The sequence below is a fragment of the Geospiza fortis genome, unplaced genomic scaffold, assembly GCF_000277835.1.
Source record: "Geospiza fortis unplaced genomic scaffold, GeoFor_1.0 scaffold41, whole genome shotgun sequence".
NCBI classification, from domain to species: domain Eukaryota; kingdom Metazoa; phylum Chordata; class Aves; order Passeriformes; family Thraupidae; genus Geospiza; species Geospiza fortis.
The window spans coordinates 2,547,629-2,573,808 of NW_005054299.1; the positions used below are offsets into that span (position 1 = coordinate 2,547,629).

A 26,180-nucleotide genomic window follows, 5' to 3' on the forward strand; every position below is an offset into this window, starting at 1 on the left:
GAAACTTTCTGTGGCAGATTTGTGTCAATTAAGGAAAAAAATGTATTCCACTCTCCACCTTCACCAAAAGCCATTCCACCACAGACCATCAGGAGTGTTGTGTTCAGGGATTTGACTTCTTATTAGAGATTACCACTTCAAACATTAGATGCAACTTTCAAACATTAGATGCAAACCTGAGATTAGACTGTGAGCATCTAATAAAGATTGTCTCTGCCTGGTGTAGCAACTAGCAGGAGTCCTGTAGGGTGAAGGTACTAGTCCATGGTAATTTTAGTCTGCTCCTGTGGACTCCAGACCCATTCAATAGGTGGAATGCAGTAAGCAAAGCTTCCAATTTAGTTTAATTTGAAAGGAAAAAAAGAGTTCAAGTGGTCAATAATGCAATCCAAATCACCACAAATGCAAAATTATAATTTTCATTTGTAATTCTAATGGTTTTATAATTCTTGGCCATGGAAGAACCAAAGAGGGTTTGATTACTGTAAGTCATAGTATTCTAGATGAATATGTGGAGGAGAGCTCAATGGTACCACTTTTCAGTAATTTCATGCAGCCTTTGCTTTTCTTTAAAGCTGTTCGCATACAACTTAACAAAAGCAGAACCATGATATGTGAGTAAAAAAACTTGCTCAAAGAAAAGATTCCCTAGATTAATTATTTATCTCAAAAGAAAAAAAAGGAAAAAAAGTTGAGGTTAAGAAAAAATGAGCTACATCAAAGGAATGAATCCCTCAGTCTCACTGAGTGTTAGATTTCCATTGTGAGTACATGATGTACTTTTTGCTACATTTATGCCTTTTGGAAGTAGCCTTTCTAAAAATTAAGAAGGGGTTATATGGAATATCAACAGCAGTAGCAAAGGGGAGACTAATCACACATCAAAAAAACCCCAAGCAGTCTGTGCTTGCAGGAACAGAGTGAGGAGAGGTAACCTCAGAGCATTTGATAGCGTGCTCATGATTGTGTGAAAGATTCTTGTTAAATTTCATAGGGGTTCTAAGTTTTCCCATTTCTTAAGCAGAAGTGTAGGATATACAGTCTAAATGGGACTTGAACCGAAATTGCAAGTTTTTAGATGGGTCAAATCAGAAAAAAAATTCAAGCTGACAGTGTCCCTTTAATTAGAACACACATTGTGAAATGTTACTTTGTAAGGATTAATTATAAATATTTAATAAGATCTGGAAGTTCACCAAGCACTCTTGCAAGACTTATGCTACCTTGTGAAAACAAACCAAATACATTTTAATGATGTATCTGCCTTATCAGATATTTCCTGTCAGTGTTAATGGGTTGTTCCACTGAGTGTCACATCTTTGATTTGGCATATATGCATTGTAACTATAATTGAAGTGCTTGAATTAACTGTATTAATTCAGAGTACAATAAGGATGTTGTTATAATTATTTTTCTCATTCTTTAATAACCATGTCAGTATCTATTAAATATGAAATAAAATAGCAGTAGTAATAAAATAGAATTAGTATTTTGAAATATATCACTAACTACTTTGAATTTTATCAAAGATTTACATGGAATCCAAACAGCCTAAAGATTTTAATTTTTTTTCTTTTTTTTTCTTTTTTTCTTTTTTTTGGTAAGGCTAACACTTAAAACAAAAGTCCATCCTGCTTTTTGACTGTCACTGGCAATGATAAAACTCTGTGTGATAGATTTACACCTGTTTCTTTGGCTCCCATCATAGTGAATTAGGAACTGTAAAAATAAATAAATTTATTTATTTATATATTTTTTTGGTTTAAGTAAGCATTTGGTGAAGCAACTTTCCAAATATAACTTTTTTTGGTAGAGAAAAAGAAAATATTTTTGAGAAGAAATAGCACTATCAGCTAACAGGATTTTTAACTTAAGTTTTGTATTAGCAGAGTAAGTCACCACAACTGAGGGGCTATAAGAAAATTTTTGGTGTTAGGGTGGGTTTTTTCAATGTCCTTTACTAGAAATCAGAGATCCTTGAAAAGCTTTTTACATATGGCAGAGTATGTCCTTGTCAGATTTACACTTAATAGAACTAAAATTACTGTCTTGAATTTATCTGGAAACACATCTGGCTAGCTGTTGGACAGCAAAGCAATACCAGAAATGAAAAATCTGCATAAGTATTACAAATAGAAATCTTAGTTTAGGTATTTGCATTACTGTGTTATGAAATCTGACATACTAAATGGATTTTCTTTTCCTGAGTTCCATTTTGGTGAAGAATCATGATGAAATATGTTCCTTTGAAATCTGAGATGATGGGAAGGAGGGGTTGCTTAAGAATGATTTGTGGATGTTGAGGGGCCAGATTATGAAAAAAAGAGGAAATTAATCCTCACAAAGCTTGTCTCTAATTTTCTGAAAAAAATGTTCAGCTTCTTGATTTACAAATTGTTCTCTAAATGCCTTGGGTCCAGCTTTGGAAGATAGCTCTTCCTTTTACAAATGAAAACTGGGGGGCTGAGAGTGGAGTCCAGATTTTGGTAATGTTTGTATGCAAAGACTTAGCTTTTAGACTCGAGGGAAAGCATGTTCAAAAACTTCCCAAGCTGTCACATGACGAGCTGGAAACAGCTCTTGAAAGAACAAGAGAGTCAAGCAAGGTTAGCCTTACATTGCAACCTCAGGGCCTCTTTTAAATTAACTGTATGGAACTTAATAGAGAAAGGTAATGGCAAAATATATAGGAATAAGTATTGAAATCATAATAGAAAAGAAAATTTAAAATAAATGAAGCCATTCTGAGAAATGCTTGAGAAGATATGAATGGAAGTGAGAGAATGACTGGATGCAGTAAAGGTTTCAGGTCTTCAGAGTTGTCCATAATGGTTTTAAACATCTCAGTCTGAAAAGTGGATATGGCATATGTTGTTTTATCAAGAATTGAATAAGTAAGATGTTTCATATTGTTACAGAAGAATCTGTGTAAACCTTAGTTAAAGGTCAATCTATATCATGTTAGATGTTGGAATTAATCATAAATAGTACATGAGGAGCTGTAAATATTAACTACAGTACACTCAGTAACAGAGTTTTCCCTTGCAGAAACAAGTAAGCCAGCAAAAAATGCAATTTTTGGTACATGGAGCGTTCGGATGGAACCCCATAAGACACCTTTCATTTCTATTCTGTCTTCTTTGATCCCTTGGAGTCACTTAGTGTTCTAATTTTGATTGTGTTTTTTATTTTTTTTCCTTCCCTAGTAAAACCTGGCTTTTAAATTTAAAAGCTCTTTGATCACTGAGGAGTTGACAAGAGACAGATGTAGTTCACGGGTAGTCTTGGTAGATATTCAAATGCTGTAGTGAGGGTGCTGGTGAAAGCCACGAGGAAGACTGTCTTTAGAGCATGGGAAAGCTATCTGGAATAGATATTCCTTAGGAGCCGTATTTATTTGGCTAAGGAAATGAAATAGAGTGAAAGCATAGTGGATGGATACAGAAGAGGATCTCGTAGGAAGGAAAGAATTGTACGTGATTAATTATCCCATTACAGTCAACACTTAGAGGGCAGCTGTACATAATAGAGCTTTTCAAAGACAAGTCAGCATTTCAAAATGCCTGAGAAGGTGGCATTCTAGCCTCAGCGTCACTTTATCAGATTTTTAAATTGTGTACTTTTGATAACGTGCATTTCAGAAGCACATGTGTAAGTACTGTAGGTGTGTATATACAGTGTTTATTGCAACTGAGCTTTCAGAGTGGGCTGTAAACTCCTACATAGGTTACAAAAAGGAAGAAAAGGAATTAATTCCACATAAAATCATATATATATAAAAGAATGCCGCTGAGAGGCAAGCAGCAGGATATTTAAAAAGTGTTGGAATAAAAGGTTCTAGTTAATCATGACTTGTTGCAAGTTTTAAAGTATTTTTACTGTTGCTGTCTAAAGTATTTTTTTGGATATTTGTTAACTGTTTCTTCAGAGGTACTGTCCCCAGAATTCTTAGGGCCTGAAAATGAACTTGGTATATAAAGACTTAGGCTCAAGTCACTGGGGGTACCATAAGTACGCTTCCATTGATGTATTTTTCCATTTTTGACACTAGTTATATACAGGATTCTCTGTTGTAAATTTTAGCATAATGGTTATTTTTCTTCTTCCAGTATAAATATTAAGAGAGAAAAAACAGTGCTTATAGGAGTATGCTTTTAAAATTTTAAAATAATTTTAGTAAAAAAAAACATCTTGAATGCATTGTTGGAAATCAGTTTTTAATCATAGTTTTAGACTAATGAATTGGGCCAAATTAGGCTTGGTATTTTGGCCACCTGGCTCCATGTTATGTTTTCTCAGAAAACTTTTGACAGATGGTGAGAAGTTCAGATACTATATATAAGAAGGTGTGTTTGTTATTGGCCATAAGGAAAACCATATATTTAAGATGTTTTCTGAAGAGCCTAGATGTAACTGAGAATATGGACATCTGCATGTTTCTGTGTGTTACAGTTACAGAGGAATGTTGGTTTTGTTAAACATTAACATCCTTTGTAAATCTACTGCTAGACCTTGCCATAGGCTTTTTGGAAATGTACTTAATAATTTTCCATGTAGCCAAGAACCAAACCCTAAATCTCTTGATTTGCAATTCTCAACTACTATGCTTGGGATAAATGCAGAGTTTAGATTTGGTGAATGAAGATCTGAAGATGGCAATATGTACATCATAGTGCTACCAGATGTGAAAGTTCAGCCCTGGAGGTCTGGAAGTTAAATGCAATTCTTAACCTAATAAAGGTGTGACAAACAGCAGGGTGATGTGGGGGTACAGTGCCTGTTTTTATTGCATGCAGATGTGACAACTGCTAGAAAAACAAACGCTTCACACTCATTGCCAACTTCTGAATGACTGCTTTTTTGCCAAGGAGGTTGTTTGTAGATGGGGCAAGTCAATCTCTTCTCCCAAGTAACAAGTGAAGAACAAGAGAAAAGAATCTCAAATTGGGCTAGAGAAGGTTAGAATGGATATTACGAAAAATTTCTTCAGTTGAAAGGGTTGCCAGGGATTGGAACAGGCTACCCAGGGAAAGTGATGGAATCACTGTCCTTGGAAATCTTTAAAATTGTGTAGATATGGCTTTCAGGGACATGGTTTAGTGGTGAACCTGGCAGTGTTGGGTTAATAGTTGAACTTGATGATCTTTTCCGAAAGATCAGGTCTTTTGCAAAAGATCCTTTCCAAACCTAGTAATTCTATGATTTTTAAAAGTTTTGTCAAAGTTTTAAAAGTCACACAACAAGAGATGTTTCAAAGAGGCTTCTTACTATGTAATCAGATGCCATCTTTTTCTCATACTCCTTCGTGCCTGTGTGTCATTTAACAATAGGTGCAAGCACAGGTGTGCATAAGTAACTGATCCAAGATTAAATCTGAAATGAGATGATGAATGCTTTCAGCTGCTGTGTGGCTGGCCATGCACAAATGGAAACTCAGGGCTGGCAGGTTGATAGCTATTCCTGCACTGTTTTCCTTTCAAGGAGGACATATTTCCATAGGTGTGCTGGGAGGAGGGAGCTGCATGAGCTGGATAGCTTGGCTAGTAGCTTGTTTCTTTGTTGTGCTTCCCAAGTTGTGCCATGCCTGAATGAACCCTCTTGTCTCATGTTGTTGGGTGCCATGTAATGCTGATTTTTCTCAATGAGGAGAGAGAGGGGACGTGGATGTAAATGAGGGAAGGACTTGAACAAGTTAGAGCTGTGTAACTTGTGAAGAGTTATGGTCAAGGTATTGTCCTTAGTGCGCTTAAAGTGAGATAATCACAATTAGGCACTGATTGCTCTGATAAACAAAGGCCTGAGTTCAAGGTCTCAAGTGAAACTCTGCTAATTTTCATCCTGAAAACTCCTTTTTTCTCTCACTTTGGTGATATTGTGTGTTTTTGGTTTGTTTTTAACAGATTAGAAAAAGGTGCAGTTATTATTGCTATCTTATTGCTTACTTTTTATTTAGCATATTCAAACGAAATTTCAATAGATAAATTCTTGTGATTTCATTTTTTCTCCCAAGTGTCTTTTGTTATTGTTTGTGACTGGTCTGCAATTGTTGGACTATCTTAAGCTTATGGTTTTTAATTCAGATTATTTTACACACAAATGAAGCTTTCCCAGCACCAGCTGTGAGTGAAACAGTTTAGATACTTAATGCAGTTTCCTAGTTTTCAGTGTATAGGTGATATAGACATACTAAAAAGTAACAAATAGTTATAATACTACTTGGAATAACAACCCTAAAGAAAGATGAGCATGCTTCTTAAGATAAAGAAGAAAGTTACTCGAAAAAGAAAATAGTTGCCCAAATATGTAACAGAAGCAAGTTATTTTGAAGCATTTAAATTTCTTCTGATGACAGAAATTATGATTGCAATATATTTTTTTTCTTTTGTTTCACTCTCGAGGTCAAATAGTAGTAGTACAAACTACAGTTATTACAATGTTAGAAACTACAAGAATGCTCATTGTTTAAAATGCATCCAAATGTATGGATTAAGTGAATGTCTTCTGTGCAATAAACATAGCAAGCACCATTTTGCATCTTTAAAGGTTTAAGTGAATTGGAATCTCAGGACATTAGCCTGTGTTGAGTATCTAAATTCTTAAAATGTTGTTCTTCTGCTCACTTTCCTTGGTACTCTGTTTTTAAAATGACTTGAAAATGTTAAAGTAACAATTAAAATGTTGGGTTTGTTATTTCCCTTTCTGCTTTTACACTTTTTTTTCCAAGCAAAATATTTTTAACATTTAAATTGGGGAAAACACACTTAGACAAAAATATGAACATAGAGATTATATTAGTAAACTTGTGCGGTGAAGAAATGTTCATGTCTAGGAAGCAGCATTTTCTTTTATTTCTGCTTCATTTCAGTGTGATCGCTGTTTGCCACTGTACAATGACAAGCCTTTCCGTCCAGGTGACCAAGTCCATGCCTATAATTGCAAACCATGTCAGTGTTATGGCCATGCAGAAAGCTGCCACTATGACTTGGCAATGGATCCTTTTCCTCAGGAGTACCACCGAGGAGGTGGTGGAGTTTGTGATAACTGTCAGCACAACACAGCTGGTAAGTCAAAGAGAATGGGCTGTTTATTTTATAGTTCCTTTTTGACTAAATCTTGTGTCAGCTGAAATTAGTAATGCTCTATGGCTGACAGTCCAATAAATTTTCATGTATATGTATTTTTAAACCACTCAGATAGTGCAGTAACAACAGTGGTGTCAACTCTTAAGCCATAGGAAAATACTGTAAAATTTAATCCAATCTTGTATAAAAACTTTCATGCAAAACACATTCAAATAAATAATTAAAATATATGGTTTCAAGGCTATTCCCATTACATGTGCTAGAGTATTTAAATTCAAAATATAATCTTATTGGACCGGTTTAACAGACAATATCTAAAAAGGTTGTCAAATTTCTCTCTAATGTCAGTTTCTTGCTTATTGAATAAATCTTTTTATTCAATGTTGGTAGTACATTTGAATACTTTAAAAATTCTCTTCTATTTCAGTTTTCTTGGCTTTGTCTAGTAAAGATAAAGAAAAGTTTCAGATTCAATTTTTCAACAAAAATGTATAGGCATTTGCATGGCACAGCTTTTATATAAGTGTGGTATTATATAACAGATGGAAGTTTAATGGAGTAAAACATAGTTTGTAACAGGTTCATTGTTTCATATGCTCTGGATCACTAAATTGGCAGGTAGAGATGAAAGGTGCATTAAAATGGACGTCCTGAAAATTATAGAATTCTCTCAAAGGAATAGTCTTTAATTTTGAATTATACAGCTAATTTTAATGAATTGGAAGCCATAATGCATAACCTTTCTTTCACGCAGGAAGGAACTGTGAGCTGTGCAAGGATTTCCATTACAGACAAGCAGGTGCAGATCTTTCAGCCACTGATGTTTGCAAACCCTGCGACTGTAATGCAACAGGCACCAAAAATGAGAGCCTCCTGTGTGATAATGTAAGTAGCCTTAGTAGAGAAAAAGGAGAAAATGTTTCAATCGGCTGGGTAGACAGCCATAAGATTTTACAAAGTATTTTCAGATGGTAACTAGTCTGTATTTAAAAAATGCTGAAGTCCAGCCTTTTTGAAATGATAGTTGACTTACACCAGACATTTGAGAGCTGAGAAAACAGAGAGTAATTTGAGATGTACTGCTGAAGATTTACTCATCTAGATCAACAACAGGCATAAAAGATGTTGTATGAATAGTAGTTTTGGGAGGCTACCTTTGCACTCAGTAGTGTTAAGATATCTAGGTTTTGAGTGTTTTTGAAGGTCTTCGTACTGTCTTAAAGTTTCTAGAAGGTTTTGGAAATTCAGGCAATAAGCTGAGCCTGAAATGGAGCTAAAATTAAGCTACTTTTCCCTATAATAAGACAAGGATTGATCTCCCTTTTAATTTATGAAGTCCATTAAAAATAAAAGAAACCCACAAAGTGATGCTGAGAAGAGAACACCGTCAGCTATGCTTTTAAAGTCAATGGACCTCATTGTCATGCAAGCTGTCTAGTCCAATAATAAATCTATCTGTAACTTTTAAAACATACATGTTGGAAAAAAACCCAGGTAAAGTGGTTAAAATCTTGAACATATACTAAAGATATATTATGGTTTGTGTTCTAGTCATGCGTGTCCTGTCCATTGCCAAAATGTAAATTTTGTTAGGAACAGGGAAGAAATAATTGTTTTGAAATTTATTGTAAAGGTAGATCTTATTCTATGGATAAATGTGATGGAGCTTCTTCAGCTTTTTGCCACTTTTCCTATCTCTTCTTTTTTTCACACTTCTATTTGTAAAGCAATCCCTGGCTTTTTTCATCATATGTCTCTTGTCACTGAATTTTATTTAACAGTGAACTCTTGTGGATCCTATTGTATTGAAAATAATTTTCATTATTTTCATCCTCAGTTACCATCATAGATGTACAGATATGTGCCCAGTTTGGCTCAGTGCACCTCATAGGACTCATACATTGGTACATATTCTATGTGACATGCAAATACAGCAAAATATGTTTTTTAAAATAGTGTGCTGTATTATAAAGAGAAATTATTTTATAATTTTCAGTCTTGTGAAGTAACACACTCTGCCAGTAACACAGAAGTGGGGGGGAAAAAAAAGCTTGCAAAACACAGGTATCGTGTTAGAATTATTTTTCAAGACAGAGGAGGAATGAAAGCAAATGTTAATTTATGTATCCAGGCTTTGTAGTGAAATGTTAACCTAAATCAGCTTTAACTGTGATTAATAATCAGAGCAACAATAGTTTACAGAAATCAGTGCTTTATACTTACATATACAAGAATGTTGATGATGCCTGACTATGAAAGTATGAACGGGGAGATAAAATGGGGAAAATGGGGGAGACTGTATTGCTCAATAAAGCATCAATTGCTGCAGTAGAAGCAGAGCAGGGAGAAATGATTGAGAGGCATTAAAGAATAGATTAATAAGGCTGGGGACTAAAGGCTGAAATGAATTACATGAAATAGGAAGGCATCATTGGAGGAAGTGTTTCCAAATTTGACCTGTGGAAGATGGAGTCATAAGGAATAAGGACCCTACTCATGAAAATTAATTGTCACATCACATTGATAATTTTCAAGGAAATTTGCCAAAATGGGGCAGAATACACTTTTACTGCATAAATCATCACTTTCTTCAGATCATCAACATTTTTTTCTTTTTGCAAAGTGCCACTTTAGTCACTAAGTTCCAAGAGGTACAGAGTTCCAAAATTAATCCCTTGAATCACAAAACAGTCTCATCTATTGAATCTTATGGAAAGAACATTCAGTCATCAAATGAAGTATTATTCATGCTGATAGTTTGCAAGATGTGTAGAAGAGCTGACTGCAACACTGCTTCCATCTCAGTTCTTTGGACTGATCATGAAAACTTTATGCCTCTTCTGTTACCTATGCTTTCTGCCCTTGGTGAGAAATGCATGTAGGTATAGAGAATTTCTCCCTTGCAGTGTTTCTCACTTTTCATACCTCCAAAGATCGTGTCCACTTACAGACCTGGGTAGACTTTGTATTTTAAAATACAGGCTTTGTATTTTAAAGTGAAAACTATCATAGTAAAATTTCAAAATTGTAACTTTATGGCTTATGGTAACCAGTGGAATTTTAGGAGTGGTGTAGCCATGCACCCACAAGCAGTTAGGTATTTTTGCAGAGTGAGGTTTTCCTTTGAGACTGGCGAGTACAAGTGAGAATTGCTGCAGCCTGATAAAATTTGTCCACTTCTGTGCTGGTTATTGATGTTTATTCATTGTAGAAAAGATGGTTACATTGTCTTTGTGAGCATTTTTCATGAAATATTTCAAAGAATCAGAAAGTCCAGATGAACTGTTAGAGGTGCTTGAGCCTTAGGAGAGTGAAAGAATTGGCTGCCTTCCTCCTTTCTCCCTAACAATTCACACTTGAGAAAGTTCTACCAGAATACTGCTGACGTGATCATTCTTGTTCTAGTTGGACATTAATGTTATCTGGCTCTCATACCAAAATCCTTTACTCATTTTCCTGTACTGCTTTTTACCCAGACTGCTCTACAAATGCTTACGTATTCTATCAGGCATGGCAGCTTGTGGTCCTTTTGTGATTCTGTTATAGTAATGCTGGGGGGAAAAAGTACTCTTTTCCTGGTCATTTCTTTTTAGAGAAACCTGAAGGTGCTGCTATTGCCTTTACCTAGTCTTTGGAAGTAACATTCTGGTCTCAGTGAATTTAGTTACCTTTAGTTATCTCACTCAGCTTTTGCTGATTTTTAAAAACTTACCCTTAACATCCAAATAAATATGTATCATGTACTTGTTGTTGTGAAGAAATTGTATTTTACTGCAGAGGATATTGTTCAGAGTTGTAAAGACTTGATTTTCTTCTGTCAAGGTGACAGCTGTATTGTCTCATCTTACAGGGAAACTCTAAGGCAAGAAAATGAACAAAATGTTACTTACTGTCTTCTCTGAAAAGTCACATGAAAGCATATTCCAGTACTTCCGAGTAACTATCTGAACAGACTTCATGTTTCACCTTGCTGCACACTCACTAAATACTGTTTTTTAAAAATTTTATATATATATATGCACAGAATGAAAATAGTATTTCTGTTTCTATTTTCACTTCTGAGTTGATTCTTTTATCTAAAATTAGGATGAGCCTTCCCATCTTCATTTTTATCTAAAATTAGGATGAGCCTTCCCATCTTCATTTATCTATCTACATGGATTTCAACTTGTTTATTGTGATTGACAATAAATGCTGGTTTTCAGCGAGAGTTTATTTGTGAGATTTGGTCCACTCCTACCCCATGGAGTGTTGTGGGCAGAGAGTAAATGCCTCATTTTATGTTTTGAGCAAAAGTAGTAGAAAGCTACTGACTTTTGAAAGTCATCATATGTGATGACAAGAAGAGATATCAGGGGAGTGCAGAGGAACTTCATTATTGCTGCTTATTCAATTTTCAGTTCCCAAAGCCGACATCCCGAGAATACTCTCAGGTATTTGGTGTCAGACCATTAAACTATGTGTGTGAGCCAGCACACTGTACTGTTCTCATTTCCTAAACTGGAGGAAAGGAAAAGTTGTCAACCCCCTTGCTTCCCCTTCCTGAGACTGCAGACAACTGGATGCTGGGGTCCTTGCCAGATTTGCCTCAAGTAAGAAGATAGTGAGAATTGCATGATTAGCATTTATAACAGAAAGGCAGAACATTGAGACTGGTACCAGTCAATTGCAAAACTGGTGATGGCAGAATTTCATGCGAGACCTAAATATACTGCTAAGTCTTGCAACACCCTGAAACTTGCAGTGGGTCAAGGGAAGGTACTTCTGCTGTGGTAGAGAGTAAATAATTGAGATTAGTAATGACTTGGCTATTTATAAATTGTTATTTTTTTTCAGGACTTTTTGGGCTTCAAAACCAGAAGTTAACTTTTGAAAAAGAAACTTCAAATGTCAGCTTTTTTTTTTTATTTATTAATATCCAGCCTCATATTGCATTATTGTACAGAATTGGAGAGACTTTCTGATTATATGTTTTTGACACTGTATTGCTTCTATTACAGGCACCAAAGAATAGCAATTTGAAATTACAAGCATATCCAAGACGAAGGAGTTGATTTTAACATTCAGAAAGGCTTAGGCAAATAATTTTTCCAGCAAATTTCATTTTATAGTATAAGAATATATATGGCCAACAAGAGTTCAAATAGTCAGAAGTTACATTTCTGATACTACGATATGTACATGTTGAATATCTACTAGGTGAGTGCTGTGGTTAAACAGTTTGCTGTAATCTAGTGAACAATTAAGGCAATTTTTTGGAATATGTCACCCTTTGTCCTGAGTGTTTAAATCTCTTTTTAAGGCCATGTATCAGTCAAGTAATGGGAGGGTTGCTGAACAGGCTTCACTTTGAATTTGTCATTCCAGATGTAATGTGTTAAAGTGTCCCCCAGTTAAAGAGTGGTATCATAAGAATCTAAAGCAGGTGAATTGCTCAGTATACCTAAAATTCAGAAACATTAAGTAGTTGGGTTCCTAGTAAAGGACAAGTCTGCAGCTGTGGTTTAGGCAGGAGTAGGTTGCTGGCATTCTGTTTGTAACTGTTTACACTCAAGGATATAAGAATAATGTGTATTTTGCACGTAAATTATAAATGACACAAGGGATACATGTGAACTCAACATCAGTGATTTTCTGTGTCAAATAACAATTGTAATTATGAGGTCCCAAGACGCACCACCACTTGGTAGTAATGCTCGGCCAGGTTAATTTTCAGAGTCAACAATCCAGTCGGATATTTTCCATCAGTGATTTAGTACCAAGATGGTCATGTTAATATACAGTCAGTTTGTGTCTGCTGACTATTTGGGTCAGAACCAGGCTTCTCAGGCATAAGTAACAATAGAATAGATTTCTTTTTGCTCTTCTATAACCAGCATTGGTCATAGAAAATTGAAATATTTTTCTTTAAATGGCAGATAACACTTGAATCGGGGAAGGGGGGGGAAATTTCAGTAATATTTCCAGTGACCAACTGGTGAAATTCTGGTTAACAAACTCTTTAGATATTCATTGCTACCAATATTCTCAATGATACCATAGTTTCCAGAGTAAGCTAGATTTACAGAAATGATAATGATACAAAAATGGCCTTTTTCCTTTGTAATTTACTTGGATTTTTATGTAGTTATTGAAATAGTTTGCTCTCCCCATTTTGATGTAGATTTCCATTATAACCTGTGGTATACCTACTTCTGCAGCATTATAAACATTTATCAGCTTGTTCAGTTTCTTTGAAACAGTATTCATTGCCAAGCATTTCACAAATTATTTTGGTGCTTCTCTGTCTGTATAGAGAAATTAATGATACTGTTTTTCTATATTTCTAATTTTTAAATCAAATTCTCCTCAGATTAAGCCCAAATATTCTTTTTACAGGGAGATCTGCAAATGTTTTTGTTGGCTGGTTCCTGGATAAAATTTAAATTTTTAAGTTGGCCAGACATTTCTCACTCATTTAAAGATTTATAGTTATTCTTCAAGCATCAATTTTTTCACCCTGTTATGATGAAGTTTGGGGATGGGGATGTACATTTTCTGCAAGTGTGTGTGGTGAAAATTACTGCTCCTTGTAATAGCTTGACACAAAATTATGCTGAAGATCCTGGTATTCTCTGCTTCTTTTAGCACTTAGTAATCTACATGTTTCATTTGAGGCATCTGGAAATACCTAAGCTTTGCTCACAATTAGCCATAGGTTTCCAGGTATTCAGGATCAGGACAGCTCTGCTGTATGATATAAAACTAATCTAGCACAATATCTTCTCTAATTTCCAGAAGTGTGATCCTGCTGTGATGTGCTTTTTTAGATTTCAGTTATTTATGGGTTTAGGGCTACCTGAGCTAAACTCAGGATTTTCATCTCAGTAGCCACATGTTTGGTGTCCATATATGGAATTAATCTAACTAAATTTTTTAAGCAAGTAACTCCATTAAGTTTACTTCCTTAGAATTTCCTGGGTGTTCTGTGTTATAACTTGAGGGAAAAAAAAGAGTATTCATTCAGTAAGACGCTCATTATTCTGTAGCCACGTATTCCCTTCATTTCAGTCCTTTATTTCCAAACTGTGAAGTTTTGAGTCTCTTTTCATTTTTATCTTTGCTTATTCTACTCACTCTGTGACCTTTTTTTATTTTACAGAGGGTAACCAGATACACAAATTATGTAAAATGTTGATACAAAACAGATTTTTATGACACGATGAGATTTCCTGTGTAATTTTCAGTTCTTTTATTGATAATCACAGTATTCCTATTGCCTTTTTAACTGCTTCAGAGCTTCCAAATGATTTGTAGGGGAAATGGAGCAGCTTGAACAGCTTCTTTCTTGAGTGGTAATAGCTAATTTTGGACGTATCACTGTCTACCTGTAGTCAGTGTTGGTTTTTCCCAGGCATTAAGTTTGTACTTCTTAATGTAGAAATTAATTTGACTTTTTGATCATCCATTTGGTTCAGTGTATGTGATATATTAAGATATTGTTGACTTAAAGAAATGCAGTAGTATCATGAAGCATGATTTCCTTTTGGGAAAAAAAGTACCAATCTTTTCCAGTATAGAATTTAAATTTCTAATAGAATGTACAATAATAATACAAAAAAGCCTGCTAGAATGTAGATCTCAGAAACTTCCTTACAGCCTTTTAAGGAGAATGACATAATTTTATTCCTCTTTTAGTGGTGTTGTTTTAAGCAATTATTAAGTATTTCAGTAATGTTATATTTTGTTTCATCTAGAACTTTAGTCTTATGTGCAGTCCCTTTTCAACAGATGAGATTTTGCTAAAATATTTTTCTTGTGACCTCTTTGGTTTGAAATCAGTCTTAAAAATCATTCCTGATATAGAAAGGTAGCACCTTTTTCATAGTGAAGAGCTGTGGAAGATTTCCTTTGCGATCTCTGCTGTGGTTCTCTTTCCTGAATGCTACACATAATCATAAAAGCATTAGTTGGTCATCTGCTCTCCTCCAAGCAGAATTGTTGTCAGTGCTATATCCAGTCAGTCATGATTTTGCCTGGATAAATCTTGATACCACTAGGAATAGAGATTCCACATGCCCTCTGGATAGCCTGTTACTGATGTTGCACTTCTCTCTTAGTGAAGTGTTCCAATGTCCACTGTGAATCTGCTAATCACGCCACTTAATTATTTATTGCCCTTATTCTCTGGTAGTCTTCCTCTGTTTCTGAAATCCAATTTTTTTTTTCTTCATGCTTTAGGCATGTTGCTTTTTAAATGCTCATTTTTGTGTTGCCTTATTCTAGTTTTTAAAATTTTGTGGCAGCTACCCTCTCTTATTTAGCTATCCTATTTTGATCTTTCTTTCACTTATTTAAGATGAAATTTTGCATGTAATGGTTTTATTCCTGTTGTAGCTTTTGGAGTAACTTCAGAGGTTTTTTTGGGTATGAGTTGAGCGCTATTGTGTAGCCTGGGTATGCTGCGATCATGAACACAAAAATTTTTCTTTTACAGTTCGGCATTAAGCTGGGTATTTTTCTTCATTTAGGATTAAACTCAGAGTTGCTTTTCACATGTGAGTTCTCTGATGAATGGCTGTGATGCATGACTGGGTCTCTTATAATACACTAAATATCTAGATCAAATCCACTCTAAAAGGGAATTAACTTGAAAATCCTTGTTGTTGTGTTTTCTGCTGTTGTGGTCTTTTAACTCTTCTCATACTTGCTGTTGTCCTGCCTTTCTTATATCTACATCTTCCTGAAAAATAAGGCTGATACATCAGTAATAGATTTCTATCAAGAAGTCATATTAAGGAGATTTTATGGACTACAGAATCCTTTTATGAGGAAAGGGTAGGAGTATATACTTCTCTAACTTTTATTCAATAGTTCCTGCACTGAGAATTTACTGTTAGATGTTGAAATACTCTATTTAGTACTAATAAAGCTCAGAGCTTCATTTTAGATTCGAGGATATGATGATAGTATTTAATTGGAACTTACCAGTAGCTTTGTCTCTCCTGTTGTTTCAGGTTGGCTTGACTCATGGATTAAAGATGAAAAAGGCAGCTGTTAAGGGAAATTTTTGTTTCAATAACTAATTAAAAACAAAGTACATTGAATTACAGTTGTTGAAGTCATAGATGAATACTTTTGAATTATTGTACTTTTTCATATTTGCACTTTTAAATATTTGCATTGAAAAAAGTAAGCTGACCCAAAGAAAATTCCTTATAACACAGTTTCGTTATTTCTGCATTTCCTAGAACACTTCAGTTAGAAAAGTTAGTTTTTGTTCCTTGATCAGGAATCCCAAACCTTTTGCCAATTCCCACGTCTGTGTTACTTTCACTCCCTAGGATTGTTTTTATTTTGTGCATTAACCGATGTCTCTGTTTCTCTATCCCTGTGGTGTTGCCCTTTCCCTGTGGTTGGTTTCCCCACCGTATTGGAAAGTGATGAATGTAGAGATTGGGGCTTTTCCCTGGCTTTCAGAGGTCTGAAACTGAGGTAGCTTTTCAGGGGCCCTTTAATCTTGCACAAGATATGAGACTCGAACTCCCAGATGATGGTCCAGGTATAACAAAGGATGTGTCTACACATTTAGGGATAGGGTGAGGACCTTTACATGGCCCCACTGAAGTGGAATGGTTTGGATCCCAGCTGAACCAAGAAAAGAGGGAGAGGGTTTCAGTTGCTGAACTGTTGCATGACATCCTTCACTACAGGGAGAGGAAATGTACCTTGGATGAGTAATAAAAAATGAAAACTTTCAGTTTTGCTTCATTCTTATTTAACTAACATTTTCACCAAAATAAATAAGCATGTGGGTAGAACAACAAATTAAGAACTTGACCTTTGAAGATGATAGTTCTTTATGGTAACTGTGATTGAAAAAATTATTCCTTTTAATAGAAGTCACCATATCTACAATGCAATTTTGTAAATATTTTTTGGAGGTTCTCTGCCCAGATAGTAAATACGGCCACATTGTTTACTCTCTTCTTTTTCCCTTCTGTTTTGAAAGACCAGGACTTTTAAACTCTATTTAAAAGTCGAATAGTTACACTCTGTTCAATGTTTCTCTTTTTTCCTCTCTCTCAACAAATTAAAAACTGCTCACAGGCTTATTTTTTTTTCAGTTCCATTTAAAATTTTCTCTTCCCCCAACTCACACTCCCATTCTTGTTGCTAATGAATGTATCATCTAAAAATAGATATGTTCATCATTCTATAATATTTTGTATCTTTCTAGATTGGAGGCCAGTGTAATTGTAAGAGACATGTGTCTGGCAGACAATGCAATCAGTGCCAGGAAGGATTCTACAATCTGCAACAGTCAAACCCTGATGGCTGCAGTCCCTGTAACTGTAATACCTCTGGGACAGTCAATGGAGATATTACCTGTCACCAAAATTCAGGACAGTGCAAGTGCAAAGCAAGTGTTATTGGTATGTGTAATGCAAGAGTTCAGAGCCATTTTTCTTGTTTTCTCTGGAAATAAAACACGCTTGGTTTCTAAATGAAAGGTATAAAAAGCTTCTTTGCTGAAAGCAGATTGCAAAAATGAATGAAATTAACTGTTGAAAAATTATTAATTTAATAATTCTATCAAACTACAGCTTGAAGCTTAGTTTAATCAACCCTTTAGAAGTTTCTTTATGGCATAGGTATGTTAGCTTACATAGCTCCATACTAATAAGTCACAGAAATAATGCAATTTGCTTACTATGTAGATGTTTCTTTTAGGAAATTAGCACTTTTTCAACATGTTTTGTACTTAATGAGTTCTAAGCAAATCGTTTCCATGCTAGTTTTCTTAATAGACCAAAATAAATGGATTTTTTCTCAAAATATTCTGTGCTACAGGGTCCTTTGTGATAAATCTATCAATTTTTTTCTATTATATTTCTTTGAACTGTTCCTATGAAATGCAAAATAAGTCAACATAATTCCACAGATCATGTACATAGCTAGGGTTAGTTATCAAGGGCCACATAATTTTAATTTTGTAATTCAATGCCAAGCTGATTATAATAAACTGCTACCTTCTGTGTTATTTATCATTTTTTTTACAAGACGTGCTTTTTTGTTTGTTACTCCCACAGGTATTTTTCAGAAATTAGATTTGATTATAGCAATTTATTACTTCCAGCATATTTGAGGGGAGCCACAGCCACATAAGGACAAAATTTATCAAGTGCCCAAAATACACAGTATATATAATACACTTTGAAATGTTGATGTATGGGAATATTATGCAAGGAGAATTTCCTGATAAAGTGAGCCTTGCATGGTAACTGTACATGTCTCAGACTATACATATGTCTCAAAAAGAAAAATTCCTCTTCTGCTTTGTTATTAACAGAATTAGTAATCTATTTTTTCCTCACCCTAACCAGGTTCTGGGTTGCATTAATAATGTTCAAGTACATGTTAATGTATTTGATATTATATATACACTCACTTGTGGATGTTGACTCATTTGTAATGTTGTCTTTGTTGATTTTGGAAATTAGAAGAAAATGTAGAATAACAACAAATAATGAAAATAGCTCTAAACAGATTGAAGCCTGAACAGTTTCAGTCCTTTTTCCTGCGGAATGCTGTATTTTTCATACAATGAAAGGATGCTAAGAGTAGAAAACCTCTGTGCATCTTAAACCCTCTTTCTACCTTCAAGAAAAAGGACTTCGGAGCATTCTTAATTATATATTCATTGCCCACATCTTACGTTTGAACCTGTGAAAACACTTCTTAATTCGGTGGCAGTTTGGCAGACAAGAAATTCACAGTCTGGTTCTCACGTATTTGGTTATCTACATATTATATTTTCTCCCCTTGATGAAAACATTAAGAACTGTTTTTATTTTCACTGAAATAGTTGTTAAAAAAAAAAAAGCAAGTGTGGATCTATGCTTTCTGTACTTATCTGTAGATATGAGGGGGGTTGTACTTATGCAAGTGTTTGTTTGCAGGATAAAGATCTAATTCTTTCCAGACTAGATTCTATTTTTTTTGTTGTTTTCCAAACCAATTGTAAATAAGCTTCTGTATATTGAAACGTGTGCAGCAAACTTTACCAGGGGACTTTCCTCTTTGGATTTCTAAATTGGTTTTTAGAGCAATCTGTCTGTTGCCATTTTCATCTATTTAAACAAACACAATAACAGAAAAATGCAACTATGGACCGCAATGTTATGAAACATGGACTGTTAGAGTTAACACAACTGTTAAATCTTACTAATGATTCTATCACCAGTAAAATACATTAGCACCAATAATTTTATTAAAGTAGGTCATTCATCTAGAATAAAAAGGTAGAAGAATGTGAATTAAATGCCAAGCGTGCTAACTCCCCTGTACTTGTTAACATTGAATGTGATGCCCTGTAGGCCTTCCTCAGTATCGTTAGGAATAGATTACCTGTCAGGAATATGTATGGCATATTCAAATAAGCACTGCGCATATTTTAAAAACTGATATGATATGAATCCATGTAGACCAATTTTAATAGTTCAAAATGAGTCATAATTCTTGTTAACAATACAGTTATTTTTAAAATTTGCAGCAATAGTGGTCCTTTTTTATTTTCCTTATTGAAATTAAATGATATGCCTTAGGTGAGTCATTCATCACTGTTAAAGGAACTTGCCTTCTATTGGAGATTTTGAGTTTTTATCCATATATATATATAATTCATTCCCTACCATTTTTAGTTTTATTTTTCTACATGTAAGTTGCTAGGTGTATTTTTGTATGGTTTTGTATTTTTTTAAAATGATTACAGTATTTTGCTAGAAGATTGTATTTATATTTTCCTGTATGGAACAATTAAGTCCCAGCTTCATAGTGAAGGATTTTCCCTCTGCAAGGGAAAAATACGTAACTGAATTTGCATTTTTCGTATAATAATCTAGTTTGCTTTCTTGTAATGTACATTATATAAGCTAACATATAAATGCCATCCCTTGGGGCAGGGATAAAGCAAGCATTGACTTTGAAAACAAAGCTAATAAAACTACAGGATGAAGCATGAAGAAAACAGTTTATATTTTAATGTACTGCAGGAGTTAACTAAATCATACATTTAGATAAAAATATTTCATTTTGGATCATGGAAAACATTTTCTGCTTTCTGTAAGGGCTAACAATAAAGACATAAATGCAATCAATGATAAAACTGAAGTATGGTGTTAAGCAAATAATTTGTTATAGTTAGTCTAACTTGTGCTGTCTCGGTGTATATTTAATGTTTTTAATACAATATATAAATCTATTATCAGAACAGATTGTGAGCCTAGTGCAATTCTCTGTGTATTGCATTTCTGCAGTATAGGGTGAAGAGTTCACGTAGGCATTGATTGTGCAACAGGTGCTGTTCTGGGGGACAAAGAGATTAATTCTGCTTTGTCTTAGAAATGTTACAAAGAATCTCTTGCAGAACTATCTTAAATTGTATTAAGAGGCCAGCAGAAATGCATTGCTTCTGAAACAGATCGGAAAAGTAAACAGATTTTTGGGATACCACAGTTATTCAATTAATCTGTGCAACCTCGTCACTCCTGTTAATTATGCTGGCAAAGAATCGGTCCTCCCTTTCTTTTTTTTATTTCATTGTAGTATACATACACTTTTTTAAAAAATGAAATTCATAGCTTTTAAGATTTGGGGGTTTTTTATTAATTCCTTTTCTCTTTCCAGGCCTGAGGTGTGATAGTTGCAATTTTGGATTTAAAGCTCTCAGATATTCTAATGAAGATGGATGTGAGCCTTGTTGGTGCAACAGCCACGGCTCAGTGAGCCAATTCTGCAACCCTCTCTCCGGACAGTGCAATTGTAAAGAACGAGTGAAAGGGCTTCTCTGTGACACCTGCATGGACAACTTTTATGGGCTGGATGTAACTGGTTGTAAGGCCTGTGAATGTGATGCTGCAGGGTCCATTTCGGGAACCACGTGCGACGCGAGGACGGGGCAATGTGCGTGTAAACCAAATATCGGGGGAAGGCGCTGCAATGAGTGCCTGGATGGGTACCACAGAGTGCAGAAAGGTCACTCCTTCCTTTGTCTGCCATGTAACTGTGAGAGGGCAGGGACGGTAAATGGCTCTCTGCTTTGTGACAAAGCGACAGGACAATGTCCTTGCAAAGCTGGTGTGACTGGCCCTCGGTGCAGTCAGTGCATGCTGCAGACGTACAACCTCAGCATGAGCAACGCCCGCGGCTGCCAGCCCTGCCACTGTGACGCTCTGGGCACGTTGGCAGGAACAGCTTGTGACCACCTTTCTGGGCAGTGTGTCTGTCTGCCTCAGCGCCAGGGGAGGAGGTGTGATGAGTGTAAACCAGGTAAGGAAACAGGAAGACAATCGATTTGATGTAGTAAGTTTTGCTTTGTTTTTATCATTTTTTACAGTTTTTAGTATGTGTTTGGACAGCTTCATGTCTGACATGTCTCTGACACATGTTTATATGTCATATAATATATATGTATATATGTCATATAATTATTTTTCCGTTTCTTCCTAACTGTGTGAGTGAGAAGGAAACATTATTTTCCTAATCACCACCAAATATTTATTCTATTTTCAGATATAATTTGTATAATTTGTGTTTCAGTTTCAACATGTCCAAAATAAGGTTAGGCTACTTCTAGATAGTGAGAAAATATACGAATAATCATGTCCCAGTCCCTGAATAAGAGGTAAACTGGCATAATCTAATGAACAGCAGCTATCCTCATAATGAAAAATGTGGATTTGGAAGGCAGAGTGCATGCTCTTCAGGAAGGGCACTTCATGCATAAAGCTGAGCATGGCAGGGGGCACAGAGATGGTTGCTTAAACTTTGATGAGGCTGGCAAACATGCCACTTAGAAAACATTCACCTGCCTTGCTGTATTGGAGTTGTGCTGGCTTGCACAAGGACTGCTTACGGTTTGGCCCTACAAGTAGGCGATATTTGCAGTTTGCTACATATTTGTTCAAGATTTTGTGCCATATTTTTAAACAGAATTTAAAAGTTCATTGTAAGTGGGAAGCTCTGTAGTTATATTTCCATGTTTTTGTTTTGAAAAGTAGGTGGGTAAAGTGAAACTATAGATAACGTTTACCTACCCTTCATCATAATATTAAGCAGATAGATTTAGTTCAAATTAAATACATATGCAATTTATTCAAGTAGCAGGTCACATTAAAAGGTACATTATAGCTCCATTGGTTTTAATATGCCATTCAATAATTTGAACAGAGGTTAAAAAAGCTGCTTAACCTCCATTAAGTATTTTTTAAATGCTTTAATTTAAATTATTTTAGGTACATATACTAATAAATAAGGCAGCATTCTGTTTTTCTTAGTTCCTCCTCCAGTGCTGTTTGACCTGCTAACCCTCTATAGCAGCCACTTAATCAGAGATCGGCAGAGGAGTGATGTCAAGCCTCCCTGAGTCAGTGACCGCCCTTGTCCTTGGAAAAGAAAGGCCAGGGTTTATGCAGAACTAAATGGTTTAAAAAGGTTTAATTGATAGTGTGAACAGGCTGGTTTGTAGAAAAGCTTACATGGCACTCAGAGGAATAGTCCCACAATAGTTCCTGGTAAAAAGAGAAATAATTTTAAAAAAGTATTTGTGTAAGTATTATTTTTAAATTTTCTAACTAATAGCTTGTGCTGAGCACTGAGGTCTCTGCTGCAGGTGAAAGTGTAAATTCCTATCTTTGTAGAAGTACTGTATTGCTCTTAGTAGAGCACAGTGAGCTGTGCTAATTTCGCTGTTTTAGTCAGAGCTTATTTAGATGTTTAATAGTTCTAACTTTTATGTAAATATTCTTTGTTAGGATGTGCCAAAAGAGATTTTTCTCCTGAACAGGGAAGAGTATAAAAAGTCTTCTATATAGAAATATAGAAGATTTAAATTGGTTTCAAGTATTTAGACATGTCCTATGGCTTTTTTGTTTCCTTATTTTTGGGACAAAGATAAGAAAAGGTACTCCAGATGTATAAGAAAATGTACTCCAAGTGTATATGTAGCCAACATAGCCTAATTAAAGCACGCACAAATTAGTTAATACTGGCAGCCCTGAAAACATACTGAGGATTTCTGCATCTGTTGGGACATTTCAAATTTATGACAGAAGGTAAGTGGCATTTAAAATAATGTCCCAGTGTAGCATATCTTTTATGTGCTTTGATAAAATCCGAGAAGTTTTCAGCAGTTACCAAAATCTTAATGCAGGAAAAGCTGCCAATTGAGAAAAGATCAAACTGGTTGTTGCTTTTGGAAATTGTTTTATAAGGAGATTGTTTTTCTTAAAGCACTTTTTGGCGCATTCAGCCATGTGTTTAATCTGTTAGGCTGTATCCATGACCTCCTGTTTTCCAGTTTGTTTTCATACAAGTAACATTTTGGTAGATCGGTGTACATTTATTTTTTCTTTAATAGTGTATGCAAAGAGAGGAATGCTTGATTCCAGCCTGAAGCAAAATGAAAGAGCAGTTTTACCTTGTACAGAAACTTGCTTTTGAAATGTCCTAGGCTGCAGTGGTCAAAACACAGGTTCTCTTCAACCCCCAAATCGTTGCGAGCATTTTGTCCCTGCCTCATTCTGGAACAGTGTTGCTGACTGGGATTTGTGCGATACAAATCCTGTTCAACACAGGTCTTGGATTTTGTTACAAGAGCAGCAAAGCTGTAAAAAGACATTTTGTTTTGTAACTTCTTTACTCCATAGACACAGGTTTGCATAGAATGCTACATAGTATGGAAAAGATGTAAAGGAACATGTACAATGTGTGTCTGTGCACCAGTACTGAGGCTTTGTGCTCATACTACCTCTCTTGGCCTGAATAATGTGAACTGTCTTGTGACAGAATTGCTGCTGTGGGTAACTGCATTTTGAAGCCCAGCCTGTGGTTAAGAAATGAGCATTACTGCCATAGATGGTAAGGATGTAAAAGTGCTAAGGAATTGGTCATGTTCCTTTTCTATATGGTGGGAGAAATGCTAAGAGGATGATTAAAAAAAGAAGCAGAATACTTTGCTATGACTTTCATTCTTCCTTTTGAAAAGTGTGTTTGATTGACAAATGTGATCAGTTATGGTTGAATTGGAAAAAAATCTGAAAAAGAATAAGCATAATACTAGTTACATACATAGATCTCAGAGAGATTTGCGGTGGCTGTCTTAAAATTGGAAATTGGCTCTATTGTACAGCAGTGGATCCTTCATAAAGCAACTTTTATGAGCCCTTCTAACCTTGCTATAAATTAAGCTTGCATTAAGTTGTTACTCTTTCCTAGGTGGAGTCAAATTCTAGGTGGTGAAAGTAAATACTAATAATTACGACAAAGAGTATGAATTTGTAATCTTATATTTCCTCTTTTTCCTCTACATTTGATCATGGTAATTTACTTACAAATTAGTTGGGGAAAGAAATTGTTCTCATTTTCCTATCCCTCACTTTTGAAAAAAATGTTTTGCCTTTACCTGCTACTTCTGGGTAAAAGAAAGTAATTGTGGTAGTGTCCAGAAACTTTTAGAGCATTTCTAAAAGATTATAATAAAAAAATATCTTACCAAATCCTTCACTTCTCTACAGTGGTTTAGGCAGTGTGGCTGTAGGAGAGCCAAGATGTTTAACACTAAGGTATAGATTATAATTAGTGATTTCACTGCTATGATAAAAACAGTATATGCTTAATAATTGATCCTGCTCAGGGAAAATGAATTTATTTTCTAGAGATGTGCTTATTTGCCCATTATAGACTTCTCTTAGATGTTACTATATACAAATGAATCATGGAATCATTGTTCTGTGCAAAATTTCAGAGGGACAAGGACCTGATTTAGCCTGAGTGCTTATCACTTACTGCAACTATAAAGTGGGTCCTGAAGAAGTGCTTTGACCTTCTGCGCGAGTCCAAGACTTCAACTTGTTTCCATCCTTCCTGTTCGGTTCTTCGAGTGGAGTCGTTCATTGTGCTCAGGAGTGACATTGCTGGGAAATGGTCTCCTGTATTTATGCACAAGATGGGCACTACAGAGCGCAGAGAAGTGCAGCAGGAGATAATACATGCTGCCTCACTAATAACTTCAGGCTATTTGCTCTCTGTGCTGCCTCAGTTCAGGGCCTCTCTGGAATAAAGTGCCAGCAGCGTGGTTTTTTATGATGCGAATGTATGTTAACTGGAGACTGATATCACTTCACTGTCCACTTGAGATTTATCTCACCGAGGACCAGAGGCTAAACTTGAACAAAGATTTGAGCAGTAAAATTCTAATGTTTTCAATTTGTTTAGTTTCTCTGCTATTTGGATATGAACTCACAGTGCAGCACTGCTGCAAAGACAGAGAATACCACCCTAGGGGTGTATATATAGAGCTATCTCTTGTAAGACAAATAATAAGGCTTTGGGCAATATGACATGTTACAATATAATTTTGGACTACTTATTATAAAGCAGGACATCGGGAAGTTATTGGACAGCAAAAAATATTCAGTAGCTGAGAACATGGCTAAGAAACTACTGATTGAACTTGATGTGGAGAGAGGGCAAGTCTCTGAGAAGTCTGTGCAAATGCTGCATATCTCAGTAGCAGATGAAATTTTTCTATTGAAGTTGTACAATAATAACTAATAGCAACCAGCTAAGGGAGATAGAAACTCATATCAAGGGCCCTATTTTAGGATTCATGTTCCAAGATAGGTCATTGTTGTTGTCTGCTGTCTCTTAATACTGTGGCACCAGGATCGTTTGCAGAGCTCTCAAGCATTGCTACATTTTAAATAAACTGTACTCCTCCGAGGGGGGCGGGGGAAAAATAAAGAGAACAACAACTTGTGTGAGCAAAACAGTTAAATATTTATTAATCATCAGGTAAAAATAGAAAATGTTTTGGAAACTTACGTAATTATATTTTTACTAGTTTGCCATTACTTGAATTGTCTTCTGATCAGAAAGAAATTATTGCAATGAAATAAGTCCATACATTGTGAAATAGATTATGCAAGTGGAACAGCATCATTAAGAGAATGTGTTTAAAAGTTCTTTTGTTAGGAACTTCAGGTAAGGTTGTGAATAATGGGTAAATTCTTGAATGGCCAGATTAGAGGTGTATAAACTGTATCTAACTATTTTTCA

The 26,180-nt window shown here is 35.3% G+C and overlaps 1 protein-coding gene across 1 annotated transcript in view; it reads left to right on the forward strand.

Moving 5' to 3' along the window:
- Positions 1 to 26,180, forward strand: part of USH2A (usherin) — a 371,949-nt gene that overhangs the window by 40,535 nt on the left and 305,234 nt on the right. Inside the window, 4 exon segments of the mRNA XM_031059531.1 lie at positions 6,866 to 7,061; positions 7,837 to 7,967; positions 17,302 to 17,497; positions 20,751 to 21,392. Of these exon segments, the coding sequence (XP_030915391.1) occupies positions 6,866 to 7,061; positions 7,837 to 7,967; positions 17,302 to 17,497; positions 20,751 to 21,392 (1,165 nt within the window).